Consider the following 16,678-nt stretch of genomic DNA (forward strand, 5'->3'; position numbering starts at 1 on the left):
CACACACAAAAAAAAAAAAACAGTGTCAACAAACAACAGTAAATTGAGTAAAAAATAGAATTTAATCATTTAAATAGTCTTTCAAAATACAAACATTGATTTGAACCTCTAAATAATATAGCGTTTAGTAGCTATTCATCATAACTGGCAATGTTAAATGTACACTGTGGCTATACAAGGAAATGTGAGGTTTGGTAATTTATTGTATTGCTCATTTATATTAATGCGCATATATTTAATAGAAACTACAAATGACTGTATATTTTTAACAGTGACACTTTAAATAACCCTTCCTTCCTCCTAACAACCCACTGCACCCAAAACATACCTGTATGCTTATGAAAACAAATGTACCTTTATATGTAAATGAAGTTTTAACGGCTCTTGGCCAAGGCTTCTCTAGTCACTTCAGAAATCTGTTTACGTTTTGAAAAGTTAGGTCAGTTTAAAAAAAAAAAAAAAAAAAACAGACCAAAGACCTTTAGATGACATGAATTTGTAAGTTGTAACATATGAAACCAAAGCCAAAGATGAATCTGTCACATTGTACCTAATACATCAATCCCTGCTCCACAGTGCTAGTTGTTGCTAAAATAACATGCATGTTGTCAAGACCGCCAGTGTTTTCAAGCTGCACTATCAATCCTGTGAATCCAGACTCCACCAGTGCAAGACACTTGGTACCATGAGGCATATTACTAAGCATGATTAATGAGCCATATACACCTGCACCTAGAATTATGAAGACAGAAAAATTGATCTGTTTTCTGCACAAATGCTGAACATTCAATATACCCAATACCTAAACTTGACTTGACAAATCAAAAACTCAAGGATTACATTTGCCTAGTTATTTGGCCATCTGGCTTACTCTGCCTCCTGAGGTAGCCCTCTGTAGCATCACCATGCAGCTGGATCTATAGAGCCATGGAAATTGATCCCTAAATAACAATCATCACCTTCAGAAAACACACAACTGCTTACTTAAAAAACAATTAGCATTCATGTCATGAATGCTTCATTCCAAGACCAAACCCACAACAGTGTGTCACAATGTTGATAAAATACCCTAAATACTAGAAAGGAAGATGTATGAAAAAGCAAGTTTCAAGTCTACAAATTTGAATACACTGTGAGCTGCACAAATATAATTGTAATGGGGAATTTATATCACATTTGCTGGCTTTATTATGTTCCACTATAAATTGCATGTTTCTGTTTATTTAAATGAAACTGTACATGGATAAAAGATTAATGGCTTTTTGGCCACTAAATATTATTTTTAGGGAGCTGATTTTGACATCAGATACTGTACCTTTGCATTGCATGTGAAGCGCACTATAATGATCATTAATATTGTAACTATACAGACCTACTGAATAATTAGTAGGACTTTTAAGATGCCTTCACACATGGTTTCAGCATTCAAAAGAAAAATGTTGCATATGTTGCATTACATGTTGCCCTGAGCCCTTCATGGGCAAGTTTAATTTTAACACATGTACATACAGAAAGAAGAGATCTCACAATTAAACAAGTGAGATCTTTTATGCAACATTCTTCATTACTGCAGAAAATGCAGCAATATCTCATTATAAACTTCTCAATTGTACATATGGATTAGTGTTACACATTACAGCCCACAAATGAAACAGGTCAAATATGTCAGACCAGTATTACAGCTGCTGAAGTTAAAAACAGTGGTTAGATCTAGTGGAGGATAGTATAAAAAGCAGATGAGGCATATGCATTTCTTTTCTAACCACAGATGTTGCCAGACTGGCTTTAATGTCAGACTTGCGTTCTTCCCTGATCTCAGTGTAATGCACTGGTTTTGACTGCACATGCTTGCTTATGTGGAAGCCAGTTTTTGTGTGCCAATAGGCTTTACATACAACACTGAATATATTACCTTCCAAGCAGAGCGCACAATCCTAATATGCTCCTCTCCTGGACTACAAATCAATTACACAACCTTTTATAAAGAATCCTGCACCTACTATGCACACCAGTGGTTCCCAACTCCAGTGTTCAACTCCCAAAGTGCTGCTGGTTGTTTTTACTACCAGGTTACTAAATCTACTTCCCTGGTACCCTCAATCCAACCCAGTCTCTACTAGAAGCCAGACTTTAAAACAAAATAGCACTTGGGGTCCTGAGAGTGAAGAACGACTGATATTCAAACACAACTAGATGCCATTTCATCCACATTTTTAATGTGACAGAATATTAACGAGTCATTATATTGCTTTTAACATATTGCAAGTAATTCCTATAAATTTGCCTACAGTGGCACACTAAACTATAGTGAATACAAGCAAGTGTGCATGTCAATCTGACCTTCTACTGGACCCACAAGTCTTTTGCCGGATATGTTATTATGGCTTTCATGAGTAGATGTTGCATTATTTTAGAAAGTTCAAAAGCCACATGATTGCTCTCTGCTCTTATTTACCTAAATGTTGTTCTTCAGTGGTTATGCAACTGCAGACGGATGCTGTAATGGAACACACCATGGCAAGTTGAAACTGAGAAGTATTCTGGCATTCATGTTAAATGTTTTCAACTCTTGGATCTTGGAACCTTTTCCTGACGTCTGGCAGTTACACGTTGCTGTCAATAACCAATTCCCAATTAGGGACAATACATGATTTTTTTCTTTTCTCATATTCTTTCTTCAGTTAGCCTAAAGGGTAAAAGGACCATTTTCCTCAAATAACTCTAATAAAATCTGTCCTTTCCCATAAACCACTTATCTACTGTACTAGATGTGTATCAGGACTCTCTGCATCCTCTTTACTTCTGCTACTTTCCACTTTAGGGAGAGTCCATCATGGCTTCCAGCATCTCCAGGAATAGTTTGTGCATGGGTACACCTCCACGGGTCTTGATGCTGTAGAAGGTTGTAAGAGCACGACCAGCAGTCTGTCGGAGGAGAGGCAATGTTAAAAGGAGACGTCCTGCCCGCTGGGGGTCATCTGGGCGTCGCTGACATTCCAGCTCCAGCAGGGCCTGGTGGAGGAGGTCCCGTAGCTTCTGCACAGCCTCCATGTCCTCGATGTAAACAGAGTCTGACAGAACAGCAGGGAATATGGCTTAAAACAGTGTAGGGTGTTGAAGTTTTCTCAGATTTTGTCACAAAAAGAACTCAACACAAACAGTTAACTAATAAAATCATATTAAATTAACACTAATGGCAGCTTTACATTGAATCAAACAGTGGAGCTTAAGCTGTAGCACAAGCAGGAACTGACAGATTATCTCATATCTAGAGTAATTTCAACACAGGTCTCTAAGAGTTTTAAGTGGCCACTGGACTCATTGCTTCTACACTGTATGTACGTTTTATTGTTGATCTGCTGGCCAAAGACTAATAGATAATTAGATTTTTTTAAACTTTCCTCTTAATATCGAGTAGCGTGTCTTAATTAATACCACTGGAACATTTCTAATCAGTCTGTTTGGTCTAACCATTGCACTTGATATGGAAACATACAACCAATACCAGTTGTCCATGATGTAGGTAACTGTTGAATTGTCATAATACTCAGTATAATCTGTATGTCTTCACAACTTTTCAACTACACAATTGTAAGTACCTGAGTTAGTGAGTGCGATGGCTTTCAGCATGACAAATTCCTCTCGGTCCACATTTAGTGCTCGGAAACGACGAGCAAGTTGACTAATTGCTGCATTTAGCTCTGTCAGTCCTGCAACACGTGACATCTCTTCATCAAGGACAAAATCCTCTGCAAACACCACCTCGTCTTCACAGCCAAGTGAGCGATATGCTACACCCAGCACCAGCACCTCCAGCCAAACAGATTGCAGCACAGACATCTGGTCTGCTAGGGATAGCGACAGAAAACCTGCAAGGGAACAGACAGGCAGAGAGATAAGAATTTCAGTGCAGAGGAGGCAAACTGGCAATGGGTTCACAATTTTGGTGTCAACTGACAACAAATACAGGTCCCATGTCTTTGTAATGGGTAAATATATGTAATGTTGGTAGCTGGTGACGCAGCTCTAGCTTGTGTCACGGTATGGACAGACTCAGTTCAGTTAAACCTCTCAATATACCATGTACACCAGTCAATTAATATAATTAGTGTTGACTACAGTATGTGGTTTATTCCACACATTTTGTTTTACCAATTAATTTTGTTGTTATCTACAAAGCAAACTGTTGAGCCATTAGAATCAGGCTCACACTGCCCATTTATCATGAACAGTTATCTATTTCTGTGAAAATAAATCCAAAAGTCAGGGCCTGAGTGAAACATGACACATGTTTCTTCCTGGTCAATGAGATCACTGCATTTTTTCCACTGTTACCACGCTATCATTGCTTCTCCTCTCCTCCTTTGTCCTCCGAATCTCTTACCTGGAATGTGTTTGGCCCAGCCAATGATCACAACCAGCTCACGATCAGCAAGGTCACATAGGGTAGTGAGCGTCCGCTGGGCTGTGTCAGGCTGCAGAGGGTCAGGCATGGCAAATAACTTTTCTGGCTCTGCCACTAGGAGGTGGGACACAATGATGTTGGAGGAACCTATGTCCAAAACACAGACACCAAATAATGGATCAATATGATGCACACATGGAAATCTAAATCCAAAATATCCTCTGTCATGATCTACATTTGTAAATTAAAATTTTGCTTAATATGAGATACTGATGTGTGCTTGTGATAACGTTATTACTACACTATATCCATGGTGCAATTTTCTATATCCCGTTTTCCGATAAAGTCCTAAGACCAACTAACTTGTTATTTACAGATACATATTCTTGTTTTCTGTGAAAGCTCTTTGAACTACTCCTCAGCCAGTTTTCGTGTCTTAAGAACTCTAAATTTGGTTATCTAAATTTGTTAAAATGTGCACAATTACAATATTTCACTTTTTTATAGATGACTGAAACATAAGCAATCATAGTTTACCAATTTCTTGCCAATAGAGAGCGCTGTTCATCACTTCTAATGGTTTTGAAGCATTTTCACTTCTATTGTCTGGGTATCTCATATTGCAACTATCTAACATATGTTGCATTTTGCTTCAAGTTAAAAAATATATAAAAAGCTCCAGTCTGAGGTATGAAGGAGGGGACCTCACAAATCAACAGCTGCTGAAGGCTTAGATTTCTCCTTAATTCTTGTGCTTTTGACCAAACATACTGCATACTGTAGCTGCTGCTGTTAGTTACATTCAGTTTACAGAAGAAAAGTACATCCAATTATGTTTTGTCTACCAGTAGATAAATGCCTCTCAAGGCACAACTCTCCCAGACATTAATGAGAACCTAGTGTCAGATGTGGTGAACTACACCTTTACAGAGTTGCTACAGCAACATACAGCACCCACAGCTTTGGCTGACAGCTGCCATTGAACAGTTAAACAAAAAAGCCACTTTTCACCTCTTTTGCACAAATCAATCAAGAATATACTATTAGAAAGAACAAGAAACTGATGACAAGACATGAATTTAACTCTCACCTTTTTCACTCTCCTTTGTCAGTGGTAGTGGGGCACTCTGATATGTCGCGTTCTCCACTTCTGGGCGTCTTTTGTACTTCTGTCTTCCACCTCGGACCCTATCAAGACGAACGCCTATAGTGGGCAACATAAAGTAACTGTGATTTATGCTGGGAAAAGACAAAGTAGAAACACCATATTTAAATGACCAGAATAACGGCCTTTAGATATAATATGAAAAACTGGCTAGAACACTGCTGCACAGCATAAACACGCACCCTCTTTCAGCATGCCTACTTTGAGGCACTTGGTGAAGCGACATGCCTGGCAAGCCTTTCTGCGCCTTTTGGTGATCTCACACTCATTTGATGCTGGACAGCTGTATTCAATGTTACCTTTATGCGATAAGAGAATATGTCATTTAACAGTTTGGAAGATGATTAAGAAATACAGACAAATGAGCAAAAATCACACAGCTCACTGAAGTTTTCCAGCATCCATGCAGGACAACATCCTTGTTTAACAGACCAGTAAAAACCAGATGGGATGGTGGTAGTGATAATGTACTGAAGCATGTTAAAGAATAACACCATTGGGATGTCATGTGGGTCCATAATCACTCCTGCATTTCACATTTTCAACACAACGGAGACAAGGAACATCTCCAGCAGATTAAATTTGAAGGTGATGAAAGTATGTTTTAATTAGGGCCAGCCCAATGTAGGATACTTTGTTTATTTTTATGAGCTCAACTACAGCTACAGCAGCCCTCATATAGGTATAATAAAGATCCTATTATGGTCTCTTAAAACACAAGGACAATATGTAATGAGTACAATGATACAAGATATTTTCAGATGAGTGAACCGTCACATTGACAATTAAAAAAAACATTTTAAATCTGTACTTATTACTTACAACATAGTTACAGGTTTAACAAATGTAACTGTTACGTTTGAAAGGTAAAAAGGTCAATGAAAGCTTTAGTGGACTACAACAGTCCAATCAGTGTAAAGCTGTATGCAGACACAGCGCCACATTTTCTAGAATATTAATGGTCATTCTGTTTCTCAAAAGCATATACAGTGGGTACGGAAAGTATTCAGACCCCTTTAAATTTTTCATTCTTTGTGTCATTGCAGCCATTTGCCAAAATCAAAAAAGTTCATTTTATTTCTCATTAATGTACACTCAGCACCCCATCTTGACAGAAAAAAACAGAAATGTAGACATTTTTGCAAATTTATTAAAAAAGAAAAACTGAAATATCACATGGTCATAAGTATTCAGACCCTGTGCTCAGTATTGAGTAGAAGCACCCTTTTGAGCTAGTACAGCCATGAGTCTTCTTGGGAATGATGCAACAAGTTTTTCACACCTGGATTTGGGGATCCTCTGCCATTCTTCCTTGCAGATCCTCTCCAGTTCTGTCAGGTTGGATGGTGAACGTTGGTGGACAGCCATTTTCAGGTCTCTCCAGAGATGCTCAATTGGGTTTAGGTCAGGGCTCTGGCTGGGCCAGTCAAGAACGGTCACAGAGTTGTTCCGAAGCCACTCCTTTGTTATTTTAGCTGTGTGCTTAGGGTCATTGTCCTGTTGAAAGGTGAACCTTCGGCCCAGTCTGAGGTCCTGAGCACTCTGGAAGAGGTTTTCTTCCAGGATATCTCTGTACTTGGCCGCATTCATCTTTCCTTCAATTGCAACCAGTCGTCCTGTCCCTGCAGCTGAAAAACACCCCCACAACATGATGCTCCCACCACCATGTTTCACTGTAGGGATTGTATTGGGCAGGGGATGAGCAGTGCCTGGTCTTCTCCACACATACCACTTAGAATTAACGCCAAAAAGTTCAGTTCTTGGTCTCATCAGACCAGAGAATCTTATTTCTCATAGTCTGGGAGTCCTTCATGTGTTTTTTGGCAAACTCTATGCAGGCTTTCATGTGTCTTGCACTGAGTAGAAGCTTCTGTCGGGCCACTCTGCCATAAAGCCCCGACTAGTGGAGGGCTGCAGTGATAGTTGACTTTGTGGAACTTTCTCCCATCTCCCTACTGCATCTCTGGAGCTCAGCCACAGTGATCTTTGGGTTCTTCTTTACCTCTCACCAAGGCTCTTCTCCCACGTTTGCTCAGTTTGGCTGGACGGCCAGGTCTAGGAAGAGTTCTGGTCGTCCCAAACTTTTTCCATTTGAGGATTATGTAAGCCACTGTGCTCTTAGGAACCTTGAGTGCTGCAGAAATTCTTTTGTAACCTTAGCCAGATCTGAGCCTTGCCACAATTCTGTCTCTGAGCTCCTTGGACAGTTCCTTCGACCTCATGATTCTCATTTGCTCTGACATGCACTGTGAGCTGTAAGGTCTTATATAGACAGGTGTGTGCCTTTCCTAATCAAGTCCAATCAGTTTAATTAAACACAGCTGGACTCCATTGAAGGAGCAGAACCATCTCAAGGAGGATCAGAAGAAATGGACAGCATGTGAGTTAAATATGAGTGTCACTGCAAAGGGTCTGAATACTTATGACCATGTGATATTTCAGTTTTTCTTTTTTAATAAATTTGCAAAAATTTCTGTTTTTTTCTGTCAAGATGGGGTGCTGAGTGTACATTAATGAGAAATAAAATGAACTTTTTTGATTTTGGCAAATGGCTGCAATGACACAAAGAGTGAAAAATTTAAAGGGGTCTGAATACTTTCCGTACCCACTGTAAAGAATCACAGTTTTTTTTTTTCTTTGAAGACAAAAATATTCGTTAGAAAGAATAGCAGTCAGCGTCACTTTTAACCTGAATTAACCTGAGTTGATCCCATCAAACTGTTACATTACAGAAGGTGTAACAGGACAACATTTACTGTAAACTGTTTTTTCTGCTTTGCACACACATAAGTGTCACCACAACACACACCTTGGATGGTTCTCTTGAAGAATGCCTTGCAGGCCTCACATGATGCCACACCATAGTGGTAACCTGAAGCCACATCCCCACATACTAAGCACAGTCGCTTGGGTAGCGTGCTCAGGGCGTACTTGCAGCGCCCTGCTCCATTTCCAGTGGAGCTTTCCTCTGCTCCATCACCACCCTCATCTTTAAAGTGGCAACGCAGAGCTGGGGTGTACAGTGGGGGCGAGTAACGTTTAGCGCTGTCCCCTCTGGTTCCTCCGCCTCCACTTTGAGACGAGTCTGAGGAAGCCCCACCAGGGCTGGTCCGACCTCCCCCGCCTCCCTCTGGACTGCTCGGTTCTGCCTTTATGTACACGTCTGACCGACGCTCCCTGGAAGACATGGTGTCTGCAGGGGAAAAAATACAGACAAGGGAAGGTCAAACAAATAAAGGCGTACAACCTCTACCTCAAATCCTTGTCTTTTAAACTGCCACTAAATAAAACTGACAGTCAGATATGTATTATAATTATGTATCAACAGAAAAGAGAATATGTAATCTCATATTTTCAATCTGTTTTGGGGTTTTTACATAAGTTTAAAAAAAGTGAATCTCATATTTTCATAAACACAGTCTATATAATTCAATAGTTTTGCTATTTGGCATTTTACTAGACCATGGTGGTGAAGTACCAGTAAGCCAACCCTCTAAATGCTGAAGTTGTCAATTTTTTGTGCCAACCATTACTGTTTGTGCTTAAGCCTATAGTTTATCCATGTGGGCTAGTTTGAGTGTAAACATAATGGATACAAGAAAAAAAATCTGACCTGAAGTGTATGTGGTGTCTTAATGCAGATGAAAACAAATGTACTGGTACAATTAGACCAAACCGTAGCCTCAGGTTAAATCCCAACTAACCTACAGTATGCTGTCAAAAGTGGCAGCTAATTAAGAATCGCTGAGATTAATTCACAATAAAATCATGGTCATTTTAATTTTACTTACAGAGGCCTGCTTATTCCCTCTCTTGTTCTTTAGCAGAACTTAGTCTATGTGTAGAGTGTGCTATTTTTTCCTCAGCTCCATTTTAAGCTTTCAGAAACACTTTATAATTACCAAAGCAGAATGTTTCATCCCTTAAAAAAAACATGCAGTCCCTGAATCATCCCCAGCTTTGTCTGTGACATTTCTTGACTTTAAAATAGACAAGGGGACCTGGAAGAAGTCATAGTCACAAATAGAATGTATTTTTCCCTATTGAGACACAACTTTTCCTCAGGTCAGACACTGAGGGCCCTGCATCAAACTACTGGCCTGCTTTCTGCAGTTCTAAATGTAATTACAGAAGCTATGGCCATCGACCATAGAAAAACAAGAACAAAGAAAACAACCACAAAAAACAATGATTGTGATGAAATGTGTGAAGTGTTTATGATTCCAAATTACAGCTACTATTAGCAATTTTTATTATTACCTAATCTGATTTAGTGCTAATCCATGAATCATCAAAAAAAGAAACAAGAATTACTGCTTCGTGGTTGTATGTATCCGCCACCTAGTGAAGTTATAGTGGGCTACAACCTCTGTTGCTGCCATGACAGTAGACAATGCTGGCGACTACAAAATGTAAAATGTAGATGTTTCACATACGTCCTTAACCTGGAAGTAAAGACAATACATACAATGACCACAGTCTGAAGATTAGTGTTACCAACTGTTACCAGATCTGAAAAGTGGTCTAATGTGAACATCACCTTCCACTTACTTAGAGGAAGCCAAATTCCAAATGACTAAATCCTTAATGTCAATCATACACTGTGTACATTTAATATATGTCAAATAGCCTAACAACCACAATTATGGTTGGTGGATAGTTGTGCGAGCAAAGTAACTACTATTCTACCCTGCCCAAATTTGGATAATTCATTTGAAATGTAGGTGTAGCCTCCTGTAATTAGACCCAGTCGGTACACTGAGTATGTAAACAAAGACAAGTTGTTCATGCTCTGTGATGGTGTCTAACGCTAACTTGTTTTTTTAGGTTTCTCAGCATATGATGACAGAAATAAAGCCTTCATTGTTGTAAAATTAATTTTTATGAATATCATTCAAGGGCTGAAAAATGGTGTGATCAACACAGAAGGTGCATGCCTGTGCCATGACTGTATCTTGGTTTCAACACATCAGTGGATACACTTCTGCAGAGCCTTAGTTGAATAATTGTGCTCTCCAACTTAACAGATCACAGTGTGAGTACAATGAGATGAGATCTCTGCAGTCTAAATACCCTCAATCCAGTTAAGACCCAAAGTGACTTGTAATTTTCTCATGCACATATACTGGCAGTCCACTGCAGCTACCACCAATTTTCCCCTTTTCGTGTATCAGGTGGACTGACAATGTAGTTGCAGCCTGTACATTTAGGTTTTGTAATCCCTCACCCCGCCTGCAGTGTCAACATTACAGACGTGTATGTTCTATACATACTAAAATAGTGGGGGATAAAGGGACAATGCTGGCCCGATAAACTCAGGATTTATTTTCAAATTTATTCACCCCAGATAACTAAAGGTAAACATTGGCATGCACTCTCTAAACACATGAACTACCACCCTGATGAGAAAATTATCAACTGTCTGTGAGTTTATAGAATATAATCAATAAGTGCTCAGCCCTGACCTGTGCTGTCTGCTGGTTGTCAGTGTCAGTCAGCAGAATTAATAGTTTATAACACCCATCTATAATGACCAGGTCTCTACTGACAATTTTACATCCAGATACACATCAACGGGATCAAAGCTGATCAATATCAGGTGTATTAACTGGCAGCCACTGAGAAAGTATCAGTGCTTTACATATATATAGTACAATATGTAGTAAAGAGTAGTGTGATTATACATAAAGACTTCTTTCCTACTACTAAACAGGTAATACTCACTGCGAACTAAGTATGCCTTTATCATATTTATTGCTAAAGCAGATAATTCAGTCCTATAGTAGCTGGCAGTCGTATACTTTGGAGTTTGCCCCCTCTGGACTTGATTGTAGCACTGTTTAGCAAAGAAACAGGGGGTCACAGTAACTATAGCCTGTCTAAAGTTTAGCTGACTTGGAGTGACTTTATGAGGTCAGACAACGGGATCGGCCAATACACCAGGACTAGTACATGAAGCCAGGAAATCAAGAGCGTTATTCAGTTTGCTCAGGCTTTGTGCACCGCTGGCCAGTTTGACATCTGTCCTGACAAACGATGAACAGTAAAGAAAGGGTTGAAAACCAAACGATCACCCTCACTCATATTGTCACTTTTTTGTTTGCTAAAGCAGATTAGACTCCGCGTAAAAGCAGCTGAGGTCGGCTAAAGGGTTTAGTTTTCCATCTAGCTCACCAAAGAAATGTGTCATGTGTACTGTAAACTAATGTGCCTGCATGTTTTGGGTTAGCGTTAGCATTAGCCTCAACACATCACGATAACTGCGGCTTAGCTAGCTTTGGCTAACTGAGCTAGCACTAGCAAGCGTTAATCCTGACTGACCAGCTCTCTCCTCCCGGGCCCGAGGTTTATTTTTGGCTCTCTAACCCGGACTCGACTGCGTCTTACCTGCTAACGGTGACCAATGACAGCACTTAAGTCTCTCTAAGGTGTGAGAACATGGCACAGGTGTGACAGAAAATCAGTTTCCACACTGGCAGCGCCTGCTAGCTCGTGTTGGCTGTAGTGTGTTCAGATGGGCCGGGCTACGATGAGGGTGGACATGCTGTAGCTACAGCACATTAGTTACCCCACAAAATACACCTTATCTTTGCTTAGCTGCCAAATGAACTAGCTGTTGGCAGGCATTTTAATAGAGGGGAGTTGTGACATTAAATTGTGTCACACACCTGGGAATTAGGAGTTCAGAAAAACATACTGTCATTTTTGATGGAGGAACATCACAAAACTTTGTTGTTAGGAGGTGTTATGGTCAGTGTTTTAGACACAAATCCAACGCCTTAACTTATTTTACCTGACTTAATACAAAAGAGAGTCCTTATGAGTGCCAACACACATTTAACTGCTGGCTGGTATTAATTTAATTGGGCATTTATTTTGGGACACAGCCATTTAGGAAATGTGCTTTTATACTGGCTCAGGCACAAATGTTGATTTCATTTTAGCTGAAACTGCTGCACAAGGCTTTTATTTCCCCCCTGATTGAATACAGTATCCCCAGAACAAAGGCCCTTAAAGTTAAGGCATCACAGAGTGAGAACCTTGATTGCTCTTTTCTCCTCACACAGGATTTTGGACATTCTCACACCGATTGGCTAAAGCTAATCTTTACTCACATCCATCCAACACTTGGCCCACTTTTGTCCTGTTTGGGTTTGCCAGACAATCACAGCCCATTCTTTCAAGCTTCTAGTCTGTCCATGCACAGTCATTTCAGAACAACAGATATCTGTGGTCTTTTTACAAACAGTCCTGTAAATTGCATGATTGCAACATAATCATGGAAGTTATATTCTATTAGTAGCCCCCCCTGATATTTTGTATGTGAAACGAGGAACCCACACCTACAAAACTGTTCTCTATAACTTTTTTTTAATCACAGTTCTCCATCTACATCCCTCCTGTGAGTATTTCTAAAGAGGACATTAAAGTCCATCTCAGTCTTACAAGAATAAACTGTCAGGCAGGTGAGGCGGCTGGCTCCAGACCACAAATAACAGACATAACCCTAGTTGAAGTATAGCATAATAGTGTAATATTTCATCAACATAAAAGGTGATATGTGAACAGATTACCTGCTTGGTGAACTGGAGTTTGACGCCTATATATCACTCACTCCCAGTGGCAGCTCAATGAAGTGCAATTGTTTGGGTTGATATCTGCAGTTATCAGGACACCTGCAAGGTAAGCAGAGTTTTTTGAGTGCCATCACAGAACTTACAGGAAATCCAAAACTTCCATTTGTTATTTTAATGGCCAAACCCCAATGGGTACATTGTGTCCAATCTCATAATGGCCACAATGTCTGACAAGTAGCTGTACATATTAAATTATTGAAAAGCTCTTTGAATAATAGCAGAGACACTCTTCACGTGTGCCAGAGAAAACTTCAATATTAGCAATATTTTTGTTTTCTTTGTGGTAAGTTGAGTATACTCATAACACTGACATTTCCTTCTGAAAATACATAACTCACTGTATCTATCCAGATTTCTGCACGCTGCTTGAGTACCCTCCCCCTTACACTGCATGACACACTCCAAAGGTCACAGCTACAGGAATGCTTGAAGGACAGACAGAGTAAAGCCAACACCTTGTGTCTCACTCATACAAAGTCACAAGCTGAAGTTTGGTGATAACTCTTTGTAAATAATTAAGGGGACTAGTTTTAATTTAAAAAAAAACATTTTTATTCTTTAAAATGCAAATATTATACAAGTTTTGGATAGATTATAAAGTAAACATTAAATGCCAAACTGGAGCAAAGACGGACCTCTTCAGTTTTTTGAAGTTACTTTAACCTTGAGCAACAATGTAATATCTAAAACAAATTTTGTTTAGTCATACTGTTTATTAGTGATCAGAAAATGACATTTAAATCAGACATAGAAAGTGAAACTGAAATAAGTCATTTTACACAATGTTCTGTATTATTTGTATCACGTCTTACCCAGAAATGACAACTCAGCTGCTGGCACATAAACCAGTTGATCATTTCTTCTCTTAAATGGTTTTAAAGCTTTCTTTTTGTTAGAGAGCTCCAGTGGATTTGGTCACCGATAATGCATCACCCTGAACACTGTACATAAAAGTCAGTTTGAGGGTTTTAAAAGCAGTGCACTGTGGAGACGGGGAGAACAGCACCCAGGGGTGACCTTGCCTACTGATCTGGGACCGGTGAGAGGTTAATTGCCAAAATGGATTATGCCTTAAGATCAGTGATCTCAATCCAGGTCCAGCAGACTCGGTGACGAGCATAGTTCAGTGTGTTAAGACAAAGAAGAACAAGTTTAGAGGTAGAGGTGGAGGGGGGGGGGGCTAAACAGCAGCTGCATCTTATTTTCCACCTTGTCCCTGCATTCTGCATTTTTTACACAATAACTACCCATCCTGGTTATTTACACATTTACCGGTGACTACAGCGTTAATCATGACAGAGTAATACAGCGTTTAACAACATTTAACAACACATAGCCAGGGTAGTTCATGAGCCGAGTGTAACCTGGACAGGAGGCTCGCGCTGCACATTATTACACAAGGTACTAAATTTTGATTCAGCGGCTCGTGCCTCTACCCCCAATAGCACGGTCACGCGAACTTAGCTCTACCGGGCGAATCGTGCGCGCACACCAGGTTACCGTTACCGACGCGGACATCTCGGCACCGACACTGACAACAGCCCAGAGCCGCGGTGTGCGGGGCTCTGCGGTGCGGGCTGAGAAAAGCTACTTACTGGGAAACGTCAACGCATCGCAGGGTTGTTTTTTGAAGCTGAAGTCGGTCAAGTTGCAGCTGGCAAGTTCACAGTCGGTTTAACGGCGCCGTCCGAGCCTCGCACGGTGTCTGTCTTCGCATCGCTACGTCACCGTGTAATAAGGTCATAACGTCAACCGGCGGCTCGCTGTCTTATCCCCCTGTTCGGTTCCGTACACTGGTGTTATAATTTCTCCTCTTCAGCCCTCACAACCGAGGCTGTCCGTGAATATCAGCGTCAAATCACCGGAATGTCCGGTAAGAAAATCGTTTCACAATAAAACAATGTCTACTCACATCACATTTAAACTTGTCTCGCACTGAACAGCGCCCCAAAGCGAAACGAGCTCCTGCATGAGAGAGCGTCCCTCTACGAATTGATAAATCCAGATACTGCCCAGAAGCAAATTACACTTAGTGTCACTTAAATGAACACAAACGCGGTTTTATTTTAACCGGTTCAAACTGAGTAACTTCCGGTTCCGTCCTGGCTCTCTCTCGGTAACTTGACGCAGCGCAGTGACGTAGCTGTCTATCCCGTGTCTTGTCTCCTCCCTCTGCCCAGTTTGCGTCCGCTGTGTCTCCGTTACGTCCGTGTGCACCTTCCAGCGTCATCGGTATTATAATAATGGACTGCAAATCGTGAAAAATACGACCCAGTCTATGCTAATCCAAATGTAGTTTGTCTTTATTCGTTCATCTGCAACGCGTTTTCACACCAGTTTTCGAGTATGTCGTGCAGCTAGACAAAATAAGGAAATGTTGCTGAAACAAAACCAAAAGAGAATGAGGGATTAACTAATATTATTTTATACGTTCACATGCATCTCTTCGCTTTGTTGCACATGTTTATTTCACTAATAGGATAGAAGTGTTGTTGTAGCAGTTTCTCTCATAATACCACAAAAGTTTGAATAATTCCCAAAGAGAGTTTTATGTAAATTACACCAAAATCTTCAGGAGACTGTTGCAAAACAATAGGCGAGTCACTTGCAGCGCACTGTGGAAAATGTAGTCATGCTGCCCGTCTTGTGACACTGACCCGGCTCCCAGGACAGGAGCCAATTAGGAGGAAGTCAGAGAGCGCTGTAACCACAGGAGAGAGTGAAATATTCCTGGATTTTAACTGGGAAAAATGATCAGTAAACTACAAACCAGACAGTCAGCTGCTTTATGAAGCAAACAGAGACATCATCTGTGTATCCTGTTTATGTTTCTGTTTGTGTTTAACCTACAGATAATGGTTAAATGATTTTTTTTTCTGTGTCACTTTTCTGTCTAGCCTGCTGATTCTCGAAATAGGCTTCCCCTGCTCTCCAACACGCCTGGTAACAGCTGGCACAGAGAGGAGAGAAGTTGAAATACACAGGATGACAGCCATGATCGCTGACTTAAAAAAAAAAAAATCAAATAGAGAGAGAGAACGATAATTAAAGTCAGGACGGTTGGATAAAAAAATTAATGCAGTAGATGTAGTTTGATTGGGGTAATTTGCTGCTGCTCTCCCCAAAGACCCTATAGCGTTACAGACTAATAAATGTTAGTCTAGTCCGTTTAAACCATTAAAGATTCATTTGCATTGTCCTCACTGTGTCAGCAAAGCAGGACAAACTGTGTGTTTACGTCTTGATGTGGCTCGGGGCTCGGGACAGGATTTCCGTGGGGTGCGCATGAGAGGAAAAACTGACGGCAGTGTCATTGCGACCTTGGAGCAAGGTCATTGAGTCTGTGCTGCAGACACTGCAATTCTGCGGGGCTGCATCACACTGGTGCAGAGTCTGCATTATCACCGTGTTACAGGCGAAACCGACCATGCTCTACCTTATTCATTAGATTCACCCAGAAAGCAGAAAATT

General features: G+C 40.5%; 1 protein-coding gene across 2 annotated transcripts; it reads right to left on the reverse strand.

Moving 5' to 3' along the window:
- Window positions 1-43: 43 nt before the first annotated feature.
- On the reverse strand, window positions 44-15,061 carry esrra (estrogen-related receptor alpha). Of its 2 annotated transcripts, XM_026328305.1 has the most exons (8): window positions 14,803-15,061; window positions 13,145-13,246; window positions 8,380-8,763; window positions 5,753-5,869; window positions 5,496-5,609; window positions 4,385-4,552; window positions 3,600-3,869; window positions 44-3,071 (listed from the first exon to the last, which is right to left on the reverse strand). In XM_026328305.1, the coding sequence occupies exons 3-8, from the start codon at window positions 8,756-8,758 to the stop codon at window positions 2,818-2,820; spliced, it is 1,302 nt and encodes a 433-aa protein (XP_026184090.1). In that variant the 5' UTR covers window positions 8,759-8,763; window positions 13,145-13,246; window positions 14,803-15,061; the 3' UTR covers window positions 44-2,817. The 2 variants fall into 2 exon arrangements, with proteins under 2 accessions (XP_026184090.1, XP_026184093.1); XM_026328308.1 differs by lacking the exons at window positions 13,145-13,246; window positions 14,803-15,061 and adding an exon at window positions 11,958-12,109.
- Window positions 15,062-16,678: the final 1,617 nt, after the last annotated feature.

Source organism: Mastacembelus armatus, chromosome 14 (genome assembly GCF_900324485.2).
Source record: "Mastacembelus armatus chromosome 14, fMasArm1.2, whole genome shotgun sequence".
NCBI classification, from domain to species: domain Eukaryota; kingdom Metazoa; phylum Chordata; class Actinopteri; order Synbranchiformes; family Mastacembelidae; genus Mastacembelus; species Mastacembelus armatus.